Below are 13,678 nucleotides of genomic sequence, written 5' to 3'. Positions count from 1 at the left end.
CATCTCAAACTTATATAGAGATAGGAATAAGTGAACTAGAATAAACCAAATGATTTTTAAGGCTTCCTGAATAATGGCAACAGGGACAAAATCGGACCCGCAGCGCTGAAGTGCTACGGCACAAGCTCCCATAGGAGATGTACAGGGCAGAGAAGGCTACGTGAAGAATTCTGCCCTTAAAATATACCAGCAGAAAGAGGACCTCAGACGTTGCCTCGGTGTTGGTATTTGACCTGGCTGTCTTGCTGATAACTCATCACATCTACAGTGATTTCAATTACTTCTGTGATTGTATGTGTGATGACATGATATTCCTACAGCAACTACAGTACAGTTATCACTGCAAAGTTTCCTGTGGAGAAATAAAAACAGCAAGGGAGAAATCAAGCTGTTGCTTAAAACAGCTTCATACACGACCCAAATCTTGGCTGAACTCCTTGCATCCAGTACCAGTACTTTAAGTAAATTTGCTTTAAAGTACTAGTATGTTTCTGTTCAAGAGGAAGATAGAATTTTTCCTTACTCCCAAGTTACTCTTAAAAACTCAATATTGCTTTGCCCTCTGAGAATGTTGTTACTATCACGCTACAAAAAAGACTGGCACTTGTATTTCATATGGAAATAGAGTTTTCGTCAAATGGGTAAGTTGTTGCTTCGCTTTCCCACTATTTACTTGTGCAGCACCTTTTCAGTTGCTGCTCTTCTGGAACAGAAAAGTCCAGAAGAATGGTTAAGGTTGTGTTTATTTAGCAACCTATTGTTGAGAGAAGACCTTGAAGCAATTACAATTTGTATTTTACGCTGACACTAAACAGCTGTTTTGAGAGGGATCACTTTCACAGTCTCGTAGGCAGGTAATTATTCTGCAAGCGTTAGAAATGTAACAGTATTCAACGCACCAGAAGCCAAGCATTAGCTCCAAAGACGTACTTTATTTCATTATAAAGCAGACTGTTTAGGCATTATTTCTTTCTGTGAACATCACTGTATGATCAGCAGGTCCTGCTTTGAGGACATAGCTGCTTGATAACAGACAAAGATTTCACCACTAGACAACAAAAATACAGATGCATAGAACAAGTGCTGCTTAGACGCTGATGAGCTAATGGTCTAAACTGCAACCAGTCCAAAAAGATGATATGACTGAAAATACAAGTACAGCTCCAGCCCAGCCAGAGCTGCGTGCCCAAAAGTGGAGTCCTTTTGATTTCAAAACAAAATTTTTACTGGGCTTCCTGCAAAACCAACAACAAAAAAATCCCCAGAGCAGGACTACCACACCACGTTCCTTCCCTCTCCTTTTAAAGTCATTTTTTAACTGTCCCTCATTTCACATCCAAATTGTGCTGTGGCACACCAGTACTTTATGAAAGACAAAAAAAAAAAAATCACTGAACGTAGTGTGAAGTAATAGCGGTGGTTGGTAGTGAGCATTTCATGGATACTTTATCCCAATACTTTCGCTCCTTTTCCAATTATGATCCTCACCCCAGGAGTTTCGCTTTTATTAAGAGGTGTATCTCCTTCCAACTTTGCAGATTTCCCACGCATTTGGTATTTGAGCTCAGTGCATTAACAGGGGCTTCTGGGTGTCATCTGTGCTCCTTGGGTACATAACAGAGTCCCATCACTCCAAGCAGAAACAGTAATTCATATACTGTCAGCCCAACAATCAAAAATGCACAAAAGGCATGCTGACGCAGTGTAGAGAAACATTCCAACATTATAACTCCTCATTCTGGTTTCCACATTGTCCAATACTGATTGAGGAAAAGTGTATTTACAAGACTCATATGAAAATATTTGCATTTGGTCCGAGGCACCTGATTAGTACTGACAATCTAAATTGAAATGGAAAATCATGCATTATCCTGGTGATTAAAGCCTTTTACTGTAACTTCTCCAATTTGAAGGTGCTATCTTCAAAAAAAAGGAGGAGTCCCAATACTTTCTGAAAAAGTACTTTTCTACACACCATTCAAGTCAGTGAGGTTATAGGGCGGAAAAGCCTTCTGCATAAGCAACTTACAAGAGTTATCTGACATGGGTCCCATATCTAGATCTATTGAAACAGCCAAGTGACACATACTCTTTTCACACTCCTTTGTGGTAATGAAACTCAAAATTCACTAGATATGAGAAGTCAGATAACATCCTGATTGCTACAAGACCAGCATTTATTATCAATGACAGAAACTTAGCTTTAGCAAAAAAGCACAAGCAGATTTGTGTCTAAGCAGCCATAACATCCGTTTCTTTCAGTGGGCATCAGAACTAGAAGTACTACCACTAATGGCATTGAAAACTAATTAGAAGGTTTCACAAAGCTGCCAGTATGACCAAGTTTCAAAGTTGCAACTCTTAGGCACAGACTGGCAGAATCTAGATTGACCTGAGTTTTCTGCCTATGAAGGAGGGGTGGTTGGAAACAATGCATTCATATCTTGCACAGAAACTTGACAGCTCTCAAGCCAATATTCAACATCTGACAAAGTCTAGCATAGTAATCACAAGACAAAACGTTTGGAATTAGAGATATCATTTAGTAAAAAGAAACAACTGCCTTCCAAATCTGCCATACTGAAAAAAGAAACACAAAACTGAACACATTAAACACTGTTTGTGCTTACAACCATAATTATGGAACTTGAGCATTAGAGGGAGAGATTTTTCTCACCACTACTGCAAAGCAGCTACAAAAACAAGTTAAATGGAAAAAAATCCCTTCCAAACATTCACTTAACAAGCATTTATTAAAACCTGTAAAGGCTTCAGGAATACTAAATTTGAAAGGGGCTCAAAATAATTTCAAGAGTCATTGAACTAAATCCAATTCAGAAAGCTGATTCTCCTAACATATAGTTAAAAAACAATATTCTTAAAAAATTTTTTTTGCACATTTTTCCTCATCAATTTATAAAATGCAAACAGTATGCTAGAAAAGTTTGAACATAAGGGAATGCGCTTTGGAAACATTATTAAAATATGTGTTCCTGTAGAATGACATTATCAAGTTTACATAACTTCTTTTCACCTGACTGGCTATATTTTGAGAATGTTCCTCCCCTCTTTCCTGGGTCCATGAGAAGCTAGGTTTAGAAAAGAAGAGCTCCCATACTGCCAACTTCACTCTGTTCCTTTACAAAAATTTCAAAGTACTGATAAATGATAGTGACAGCAAGCAAAATTCCAGTTCCAGACCCAATTGCCCCAAGGAAGTCTGCCAACACAGAGAGGGCACCAATACAGAGACCACCAAATGCAGCAGCTGTAGGGATGTACCTGTAAATCACAAAATGAGAATGGAAGAGGTGCCATTAGAGTTTGCCCAAGATATTAACAAATTTACTAGGGTTAGTGGTATATGGGATCTATGGAAACTATCTAAATCAGAGGCAGTTTTTTATTCTCCTAGAAAACCAATCCAATCGAGAACAGAAAGAATATTACAGAGATAATCCAACCATGTGGTTAAGAAAACAAGAATAAAATGACATGAATGGAAAAAAGTCAGTGGCAGAATGCTCTCTTCTCTCATAGGTCTACAATCCAAGGTAAGGAATGTGCAATAGTGCCAGCTATGCTAGGTAAGGAAACAAAAAGCTCAACCTGACTGGAGGGAAAAAAATATGCTATGCTAAGAAGAGAGGGTATTAGTCTACCATGCAATTAAGCACAAAGAATAAGCTTATGGCTACTAGCTCTTCAAGTCATTTGCAGATAATGGAAATCTAAAATTACGATAACATTTCTGTAATGTGAAGGGTACATAGGTCCTACCCTGTAATTAGAAGACCTAGAGAGACCAACGCCTCTGCACCTAGTAAATTGAAGTAACTACTTGTTTTAGAAGCAAGGTCTGCATGAAAACAGTACTCAAGACATAACACATTAAAAATTACAGTAAGAAAATGTTTGTGCATCAGTTTGAAGTAGTAAAGTAGACTCAAATGCTCATTATTAGCTATCCTATAAAAAGTATAAAAGTAAAAAAATATGTAACAGGAAAACAGAAGCTTCAGTATTTAAGGCACATTCTCTGTCAGGCAAGAATATGCTGTACTGTACAAGTCTTCCACTAACGAGACAATATTCTATCTCTCAGACATGGAACACAAACTGAAAGAATCTGTGTTCTAGGACCTAGAAAATGGAAGTCAAAGCAAAATTTGCCATGTGTTTCCCCATAACACTTTGCATAAATAGCCTGTGAACTGTGTAGCTCACCTGTTTAGTTCATGTACCATTGAAGTTTCTCTGTGGCCTCGCATTACCATTTGTTGTTCTTTCAATTGTTTGGCAACCTGTATTGAATGAAGGAATGGAAGAAGTAAGTTTAGCATCATTTGCCAACGCCACAGAACTTAGTACTACAGGAAAACAGAAGCAAGATGTTTCAAGTGAATGGTGGTGGGTTTGAGGTTTTGTTTTTTATATTATTAATCTGAGTTTAAAACATCCAATATTTTAACTTCAGATAGATTGCAGTCACAGGCACTTTTCCACACTGTCAATCATGTGAAGCTTTTTGGATAATTCTAGTTCTATTGAAAAAAGGAAAATCTGGAAGTTGGCAGGCTCTCATACACATAATTCAGTTCCTGTTTTTCCACCTACCCTTCTCCTGGTTGGGGCTTAGAAGGCAAAACCACCCTATCAAGCATCCGGCCCATTTCAGTTTTCCACATTCAGTTGAGCTAACGCTTTATTTGTGGGGATATATTAGAAACTATAGAACTCTGAAAGAATCCCTTATTGAACATTATTCCTATATCGGATTTCTACAATTGCATAGGGTTACAGTAGAGCCCTCCAAACACTTTACTAACAACAGAGGGGAACTTCTAAAAGTGCTTGTCACTGAATCTAATGTACTGAGAAAACACACTTTCAGATAATTAAGCTACCAGTTTTTCTACTATATACTGAACATTTAAATAATGATTTATCAATTCCTACTTCTGACCTCGTTTACATGAACTTAATTTTATTCAGTATCAGGAAAGTATATTAAAGTGTTAAAAGCTGTATGTTGGTTTATGCTGAAATACAAATCTAGCTATACGTGGCTGTGAGTGCCTCCCTGCATGCCTGACAACAAGCAGCTAGATGCAAGTCCAAAACAAGAGTGTGCTCATGCTGTTACAGTAACTGTGTAACTATTACATATTTGTTAAAGAACTGATTAAACCATTCCATATGGCTCCCAAACTTGATTTCCTACCCGAAACCACACAATACAAACATACTACAATGACAACTATTTTCCATCTTGTTTTCCAATATCGGAACGATATAGTTGCTGAATATCAAATACCCTGTAGCAAATGGAAATTCTGAGAAGCCAGGCTCAAGTACATTAATGCACTGCACTACATTCTCTGTTTTGAGCGCTCTCAAGTTAAAAAAGTAACAACCTCTAGTTAATCTTCCCCAAAATGAAGTTCAGAACTCTCTATGCCAGGCATGGGTGTTCATGCTTTACCTGCAAGCTCTTAAGTGGCAACTGTCCTGCACAAGGTGCATCTGTCATTTGGCTCTGTAAGAGTTTCTGCCTGTCTTGTTACCTTGCCTGCCCCCACACTGATCAGACGTTACATAGCAAATGTTCAAAGTTTCCTAATGCCAATGAAAGCAAATACTTGAGTTGTTGATGTTTTTGAAAAATAAGAAAACAGGGAAAAAGCTACTCCCATTCTGTCCTCCTCCTCCCCACTTACAAAAAAGACATAGTCACTGTTTATACAAATAATAAACATTACCAAATAAATAGCTATTTCTGAAGAAAGTCTCTCTTATTCTGAAAACAGCCAATCTGTTTTCATCATGTAACGTCACATAATTTATCATCTTCAACTTACATCTTTGGCAGAGGAGCCAGAGACTTCAATCCATGTCTTGGAGAAGAAAGCACAGGAGCCCAACATAAATACAATATATACAACTGCATGTACAGGGTCTTCTAACACTGAAGAAAAGGACTCTGGAGGTGACAGATAATAACAAAGTCCACCAACTGGATAAGCACGAGCAGGGCCTCCAGATGATGTGTCCTAGAAGAAGGAAGCAAGCAGTCACCAACCTTCTCACTATTTCTTAGCCGTTAAGCTAATCCTGTGTTTATATCGCCTCCATGTCACTGTTTATCATTACTACTACAGCATCACAGAGGTTCAAATTTACTATCACAAGCCATTTCTGAAGTGGAAATGGCATAAAATAAGTAACAGAAAAATACCTAGGGCAGCAAAGAACAGCCCAAGGTAAAAGGTAAATGGAGACATTTAGCATCAACACATCACAGTAGGTCTCATACTCCACCATTAATTTAAACAAATTACTAATTTAGGAGTTTCAGTGTACCTGACTGCCTGTAGAAGTGTGTGCCTTAATGTTAGAGACCATCTCTTCAGCCATTCATTTTAATGGTGCCCTCATCTTGCATACAGCTTTAAGAAGGAATACTCACAGACCAAGTGCCCAGCAGGCTAACCAGTAAGTTGCCACTGAATCGAGCAGAAAGCATCTGGGAGATGACGTACAAGTTTGATACCAGGGCAGACTGAAGAATAATGGGAATGTTGGAAGTATAGAACAGCTTGATAGGGTAGGTGTTGTACTGGCCACGGTAGCGAGCAGATTTGATAGGAAGATCCACTCTGAAGCCCTGAAAAGTTTTCAGAAGAAAGTCCCCCATTATATTTGGACACAAACCCATACCACAGGTCATAAATTGCAAGTACAAGGCCTTAACAGCAACAGAAAAAAAAAACCCTCCAATCATTTCGTGCAAGTACATGTACTCTACACAGAGGCCTATCCCCAGGAACATTTTTGCAAAGGGCCTGCAGGGTTGCCTACACTCACACATGTCTACGTTTTTCACACCTACTTACATCAGAAGCAACCTGAAGTTTCAAGAAGACTGAACATAGTGTCTAGGAAAAGAAACATTAAAACTTTCCATATGCTTCAGTTGGCTGCAACAAACAGTGAGAGACATACAGGCTTAAAGACCTCGAAGTATTCTCCAGCAAAAAGCAACAGCATTTGGGTTAGGCAATATTACATGTACACATTCATCTGGTTTTTTTTGTTTGGGGTTTTTTTTGTGTTTTTTTTTTTTTCAGAGACCAAAGTAGCTCTCAAGCCTTTTGTGTGGCTACAGTAAGTGTGGAAACTGATTAAGAGAAGCTCATGTTAACTGAACATCCACATGTTGCAGGTACAAAAGTCTTCTGAAGGGACTAGAAAGTGAAAATATAGTTTCCTGTGGAAGGAGATTAAAGATCTACTTACATACAAACAGTTTTACAGTCCTCTTTATTCCAACTGACCTGGAAATATATTACAATAGCAAAGACAAAGACGGTAGCAATCAGATTCATAAGGTTGGGGAGATTCTGACGGTAAAAGGCCTCACGAAGAGCTCTGACTTTGTCTGTACGAGTAGCCAGAAGATGGAACAGAGCAATGATGGCTCCCTCAAATTCCATGCCTTGGAAAGGAAAAAACCAAGTTAGGTGTGCTGTAATTACTTCCAAACTTCAGTGTTTTGTCTCATTAGGCATACTTCTGAATTACAAGATTCAGAATGGGACTTCTCCAAGCCTTTTTCATCTTGAGCGTGCTCTCAGATTTTTACTACTGTCACCCTTCTATCAGCTATGTTATTTCGAAGATTTTTTAAAAAAATCTCCCTGTAGTACTGTAAAAACTAAATCACAACCCATAATTGAATGGGATAACTTTATTGGCCTCTAGAAACATTGATGTTCAGCAAGTTCTTTCCCAATTTAATAAAATTAAATTAAATGAGGGAGGCAGGATGCTTTCTATTCTCATCCATGGTGAGACACTAGTTATTGTTTGTATTACAGCAAACGTGATAACCTCACTTATGTTTTCTACTATACAAAACCAAACAAGGCCACCTCCTGTCAGGTTTGAAGAATAAGGTCTTTGGAGCAAAAAGACAGACATTCAAGGAGCAGAAACAAACAGATGATATTTGTCAGTAAGTTGGGCAGCAGCCATAATATAACAGCAGTTGACCATTATCGAGTTCTAATGGAGACACTCTAAGAAATTCAAGTTGAGGAAATATCTTGCAAGATACTACAAAATGAAACAGAAATGTACTTGCACCTTGCACAGGAGCACTTGCTCTATTAGCAAATTCACCACGTGGCAACTGCATAGCTAAGATGCTAGTAACAGCATTTGCCACTGAACTTCACATACTGAAAAAATAAAAAGATTTTGCCTTTTTGTACAAAATTCAGACTTTTCTGCCACTGACATTTTTATATTTTAAATGACGACTGTACTATTCTATATAAGAATCTAAAGAACTGTAATTTTAAACTAACATGGGGGGGAAGCTACTTGGTTTTTTATGTTTCATCTGATGAATAATTCATCCTAATGCAAGTAAAGAAAAGGAACTATGCCATATTACCTCTCCCTGTATTCACTGTGGTGGGGCTGAATGCCTTCCACACAATAGTCTCACAGATATTGGTAGCAATGAAGAGAGAGATGCCGGAACCAAGACCATATCCTTTCTGTAGGAGCTCGTCCAACAGCAGAACTATCAATCCAGCAACAAAAAGCTACAGTAAAAAAAAAAGTACAGCATCAGTCCCATCCCTTTTTAATTTCTGTTGAAAAATTGACTTTTACTAAAACATAAGGAAAATCTATATACATGAGGAAGCAGGCACACTTTGATTTTTTTTCTTTGCATGTGGGGCAGGCAGTCCATAAGGCTGATTTTTTGATTCTTTCAGAGGGGGAATAAGTAGAGAGGACTACAAATTACCTGAATCGTGATAAGCAAGCAGATACCAGCCCCCATCTCAGATGGGTCTCCATACATTCCAGTCATTACATAGACAATAGACTGTCCAATAGTAATGATCATTCCAAACACTGTAGAATACAAAAAAAAAAGTATGTATTTGTTCTGGAGATTTACGTCAGTAGGCAATCAGAGAAATATAAATCACTCTTTTGTAGAGAGAGTTGGGGAAGAATACATAAGTAATGGGATGTTTAAATTCAAGTGCAAGTTAAGTTTGTTGTCTGAAATCTGGCACTGAAAATACAAACACACACAGACATTTCAGAAACAAATACACTTAGAAGCAATGGTTTTGATTACCAAAGATTGCTTTAGATATTGAAAACTCTGAGGGCATTAAGATGTTACCATAGCAATTTATGATTCTTTTTTTCCAGTAAAAACATCAGTAAGTAGTGTGGTATAGCACAAAATAGCTAAAGAATAGTCAAATTTTTCTAAAAGCCATTTATCAAGTGAGCACAGAGATGTCTTATTGCTGAGAAAGAACCATGCTTGAAACTGCAAGATGAAAACAACTACAACAAACATCTTAATCAGCTTTTTTAGGTTAACACTGACCAGCACAGTTCAAAGGTTGGGTCCCCACAGTCTACATATTGCTTAGTTTATTTGATGAGGTTACAGCAGCAATGCCAATTGCCGATACTTTTCCTTTACAAACCTATCTGAAGCTTAACTTCTAACAAGCCAGAGAGCAGTCAGAAAAAGACTAATGAAGTACAGACACCTGTAGCACAACACGAACACACAGCATGACAGAAACTCAGATATCTGATTCCAATATTCATCACATGGTAAGTTTACACTTCCTATTGTTAGGGTTAGATACTCTAAAACATCAGCCTTTCATATAAACTGTTACTTACATTTCTGTGCTCCATTGAAGAGAGCTCTGTCCTTCGGTGTGTCACCAACTTCAATTATCTTGGCACCAGCCAAGAGCTGCATGATGAGCCCAGAAGTGACAATAGGTGAAATACCCAGCTCCATCAACGTACCTGCCAGGCACAGGAAGAAAATGAAAGAAAATAATGGGGTGTGCCATACCAGGCACCTTTGGAGGGCAAAGTTTGTTTTTTCCACCCCTTGCATCATGATGGAGAAGATATAACACTCCAGAATCCCATAAATGCAAAAGGTTTCAATGATAACAGAAGCTCTTTAAAAGACTGGTAAGTAGTGCAGAACTTCTCAATACCTCAAAAACTACATTTGCTGAAAAAGATCTTTGCTGTCAGGAACAGATTTACTCTGCATAAAACAATGTAGGAATTTGTTTTCTGCCTTTAACAATCAGTCACTTTATTATTTGTAATTATAAGCAGGAAAACCCAAACTTTTTTCAGGAGTGCACCAAGTTGCATGCCTGCATATATGCACATCTCATTATGAGACAAACTGATAGATAGTCCAAATGATATATATGGACAAAGTGAATTCAGGAAACTGTCACCATTCTTAATTCATAGCTGCATTATAAAGCCTCAACAAGAAACTGAAATTTATACAAGCTATCATGAATTTTAATCTTCTGTGAGACAAAGATATCACCGAGAAAACCACAACACACGTATAATATGGTTTGAAACATGAATCAAAAAGCTTGAAATATATACAGAAGATTACAACAGCAGTGATGCAGGTAATTAGGAACTGTCTCTTGCCTAACCCTTTTCCCTCCAAAATGCTGCTTATAGTTTTTGCACCTATAATAGATCGCACACAGCCAACCATAAGCTCATTTTGCCCACAAAGTTGTGGCTTTCCCAATGCCACACTGGTTTATGATTTTACATAATATATAAAAATCACTTTTCCTCCTCTACTGCAGTTTTTATCTTCATTAAAATAGATGCAATGTATGAACAAGTCCAAAAATGTTTTGATCCAAGCTAAAAACATTCTCTCCTGAAAAGCCATACCTCTATTTGATGCCAAAATCACTCTCATCCAGTAGAAAGGATCTGCTGAGTCTGATGACATGATACCAAACAAGGGAATCTGCATTTCCAACCAACAGAGAAAAAAAGGGTTAAATTAGAGACTTCATAACATCCTTTAAAAATTTCAGCTCTTAAAAACAAGGGAAAGAAACATACCTGGCAGCATACTAAAAAGATGAAGAGTGTGATAGCTGTCCATAGTACCTTTTCTTTAAACTGAATCTAAAGGGGGAAAAACACAAACCACAAAAACAACAAAAGATGATATTGTTGTCAAGATAGTAAGATCTAGTCAATCAGGAAAACTTTTACAGTAGCTAAAGCACACTTGATCTTCTTGCAAAGAGACAAAGCACAGGACATCCTAAAGACAATAACTCACTCTTCATACTTTTCATACTGTATAAGGCCGAAGAAAGTGATAAAGCTTTACTGAAATCTGAATCCAGATAAATAAGCTTACACCAATGGAAGGTAATTCCAGTACTTGCACAGAAATGAATCTTACATTTTCACAAGAAAAAGCTTCTAGTGTTAAAAAAGAAAAATAGAGAAGCTTATCTTAGCAAGTAACCTTAGATTAGAACTTGAGAAGCAAAGATTTTTCAAGCTGCTGTTTTAAACTACTCTAGCTTACACTCCAGTATTTACTTCTTTCAACTTCTCACGACTCACTGCTGTGGCATAACCATACCTGCACCAGCAAATACGTTCTTGTACAACTACATCTAGGGTACAGGATGTACTAGACAAGCACTCCACTAAAAGCAGGTGAGCCTAAAACCTGCCATTCTCCCAACGGGAAAAAAACCCCAAATCCTATAAATGCAAACTAAGCTGTAAACATTCAATACTACACAAATACAGACCTATGAAGAGTATTTTATTAACTTACCTTCCGTTCTGGTTTTTGGATTTCAGGCAAGATAACACAGAAGGGCTTGATTACTTCAAGAAATTTTACTGTACGGAAATTAGTTAAAAGATAAAGTGAACACACAGATGCAAAGAACACTGGGAAAAGCTCAAGTAAAATTTAATTTGGACACATAGTTTATATGTTAAAAGTTCCAGTTAAGGTCAAAGGTTTGTTTTTTTTTTTTTTTTTTTTAATTGAATCAAATTCTTATCTGTTCTAAGTATATCTTACTAGCTGAACCTCTCTATAAGTACAATATGGACTGGAAATAAGGGGAAAAAAAGTCAGGAGTTTTCTCCTTTTACCAAGTAGGCTGACACCACAAAAAACCCCTATAATTGTTTTGTATGATTTTATCGATACACTTGAACATTTATTTAATAATAGATTCTCCCCTATCCTGATATTTGAGAAATGCAATACCCAAGGTAGTTTTAACTCAGGGGTTACTTTTGGGCCATACAGCTTAAGAATTCCCACATAAGCAACAATTCAAGTTACTTTACAGAACACCTCACGCAATGATCACCTAGTCAAAAGGCCACATCCTTAGATCAGAAGAGTGAAAGTTGTCTCAGTCTTAACAAAAAAGCATACAAAAGAAGAGATCTGCAAAGTCACAAGTTCTCCTATGAGCAGAGAGATCTGATTTTGAACAGTTAATGCTAAACTTATGACAAATTTAAGACTGCACGCGTATTTTGGACTGATTTGAACTAAAAGACATACAACAACGTAGAAGAATTGAAACTACAGGTGGCTTTCTAATTCTTTACAGAAGGCAACAACTTTAGCGTCAATTTTGTAACACTTTAAGACCAGCCCATAAAAGCTACTTATTTAACTTCAAACTATTAATTACCTGAAAAGTTACTCTACATAGTAGAGTAGAAAAGTACGTAGAAAAGTATGTCTACAAAACCACACAGACTAAGACGCTTTCCAAGCAGCCCTTCCTCTAGGTAACAGGCTCTCCTCACTCGGATTAATTCTAGACTGCAGATCACTGTCTATGGCTTATTCTGACAGTGTAATTAATTTTTTTGGCTTAAGGCGTTATGGCAAACGACCTCCCCCTGCCTCGCACCGCACCGGGAACACCCCAGCCTAGGACGGCTGGGTTCGGGAGTGCCGGCCCGGGCACCACAGAGTAAGATCTGCCATAACCAGGAAACGGGACCTTTAACAGCGAGAGGGAAAAAAAGAAAAAAATCCAGACGGAGCCTCCAAAGGAGAGGAAGGTGAACCAGCCGCGGAAGGAGCAACGCCGGCGGCGTGCAGCCCCGAGGGTCGCGGGCCCAGCCTAGGGGCTCCTCAGAGCGGCCCCTCAGAGCGGCTCCCCGCCGCCCTGGCCGCCAGCAGCCATGGGGCGGGCGGCGGCGGGAGCGGGCCGCCACACCGCCCGTGAGGAGGGCCCACCCCAAGGTGCCTGTGGGGGGGAGCCGGTGGCCCAGCCGCGGCCCCTCGGCCGTCACACACCCCGCGGGAACCCCCCAGCCGAGACGCCCCGGTACTCACTGCCCATGGCGGCCGCCGGACGGGAGCGAAGAGCGAACGGCAGCGGCGGCCTCCGATGGACACGTCAGGGATCGATCCCGGCCGCCCCCTTCCGCTTCCTGCCACGCGCCGCGTTCGCCGGCCGCCGCCGCGCAGGCGTCATCGCTCGAGCCGTCCCCAAGCGACCGCCGCCGGGACCGCAAGGTGCCTACAACTCCCGTCATGCACCACCAGTACAAACCACACCCTCCAAGAAAGGCGGAAAGCCTCTGATGTTTATTGGCTTCCCGCGGGCCTATGCAACCAATCAGAAGGCGAGATGGCGCGCGGCTTGCTGGGAGTTGTGGTCTTGGGTCCCTCGACGGCCATCTTAACGCGATGTAGAACCCCGCACGTCCTCCGAGAGGGGCTGTGGCGAGGTGTTGAGGTCGTAGATTATTTTGAGGAACG

General features: G+C 39.4%; 1 protein-coding gene across 1 annotated transcript; it reads right to left on the bottom strand.

Annotated features, from left to right (window-relative positions):
• Positions 1 to 912: 912 nt before the first annotated feature.
• On the bottom strand, positions 913 to 13,479 carry SEC61A1 (SEC61 translocon subunit alpha 1). Its single transcript, XM_075096019.1, has 12 exons — positions 13,250 to 13,479; positions 11,708 to 11,775; positions 10,969 to 11,034; positions 10,792 to 10,870; positions 9,736 to 9,867; positions 8,825 to 8,934; positions 8,462 to 8,615; positions 7,338 to 7,498; positions 6,470 to 6,667; positions 5,862 to 6,053; positions 4,228 to 4,304; positions 913 to 3,282 (listed from the first exon to the last, which is right to left on the bottom strand). Exons 1-12 carry the CDS (start codon positions 13,254 to 13,256, stop codon positions 3,096 to 3,098), a joined length of 1,431 nt encoding a protein of 476 aa, XP_074952120.1. The 5' UTR covers positions 13,257 to 13,479; the 3' UTR covers positions 913 to 3,095.
• Between the last annotated feature and the right edge of the window lie 199 nt (positions 13,480 to 13,678).

This window comes from Phalacrocorax aristotelis, chromosome 6 (genome assembly GCF_949628215.1).
Source record: "Phalacrocorax aristotelis chromosome 6, bGulAri2.1, whole genome shotgun sequence".
Lineage (NCBI taxonomy): Eukaryota > Metazoa > Chordata > Aves > Suliformes > Phalacrocoracidae > Phalacrocorax > Phalacrocorax aristotelis.
This window is presented reverse-complemented; position numbering and strand designations above follow the sequence as displayed.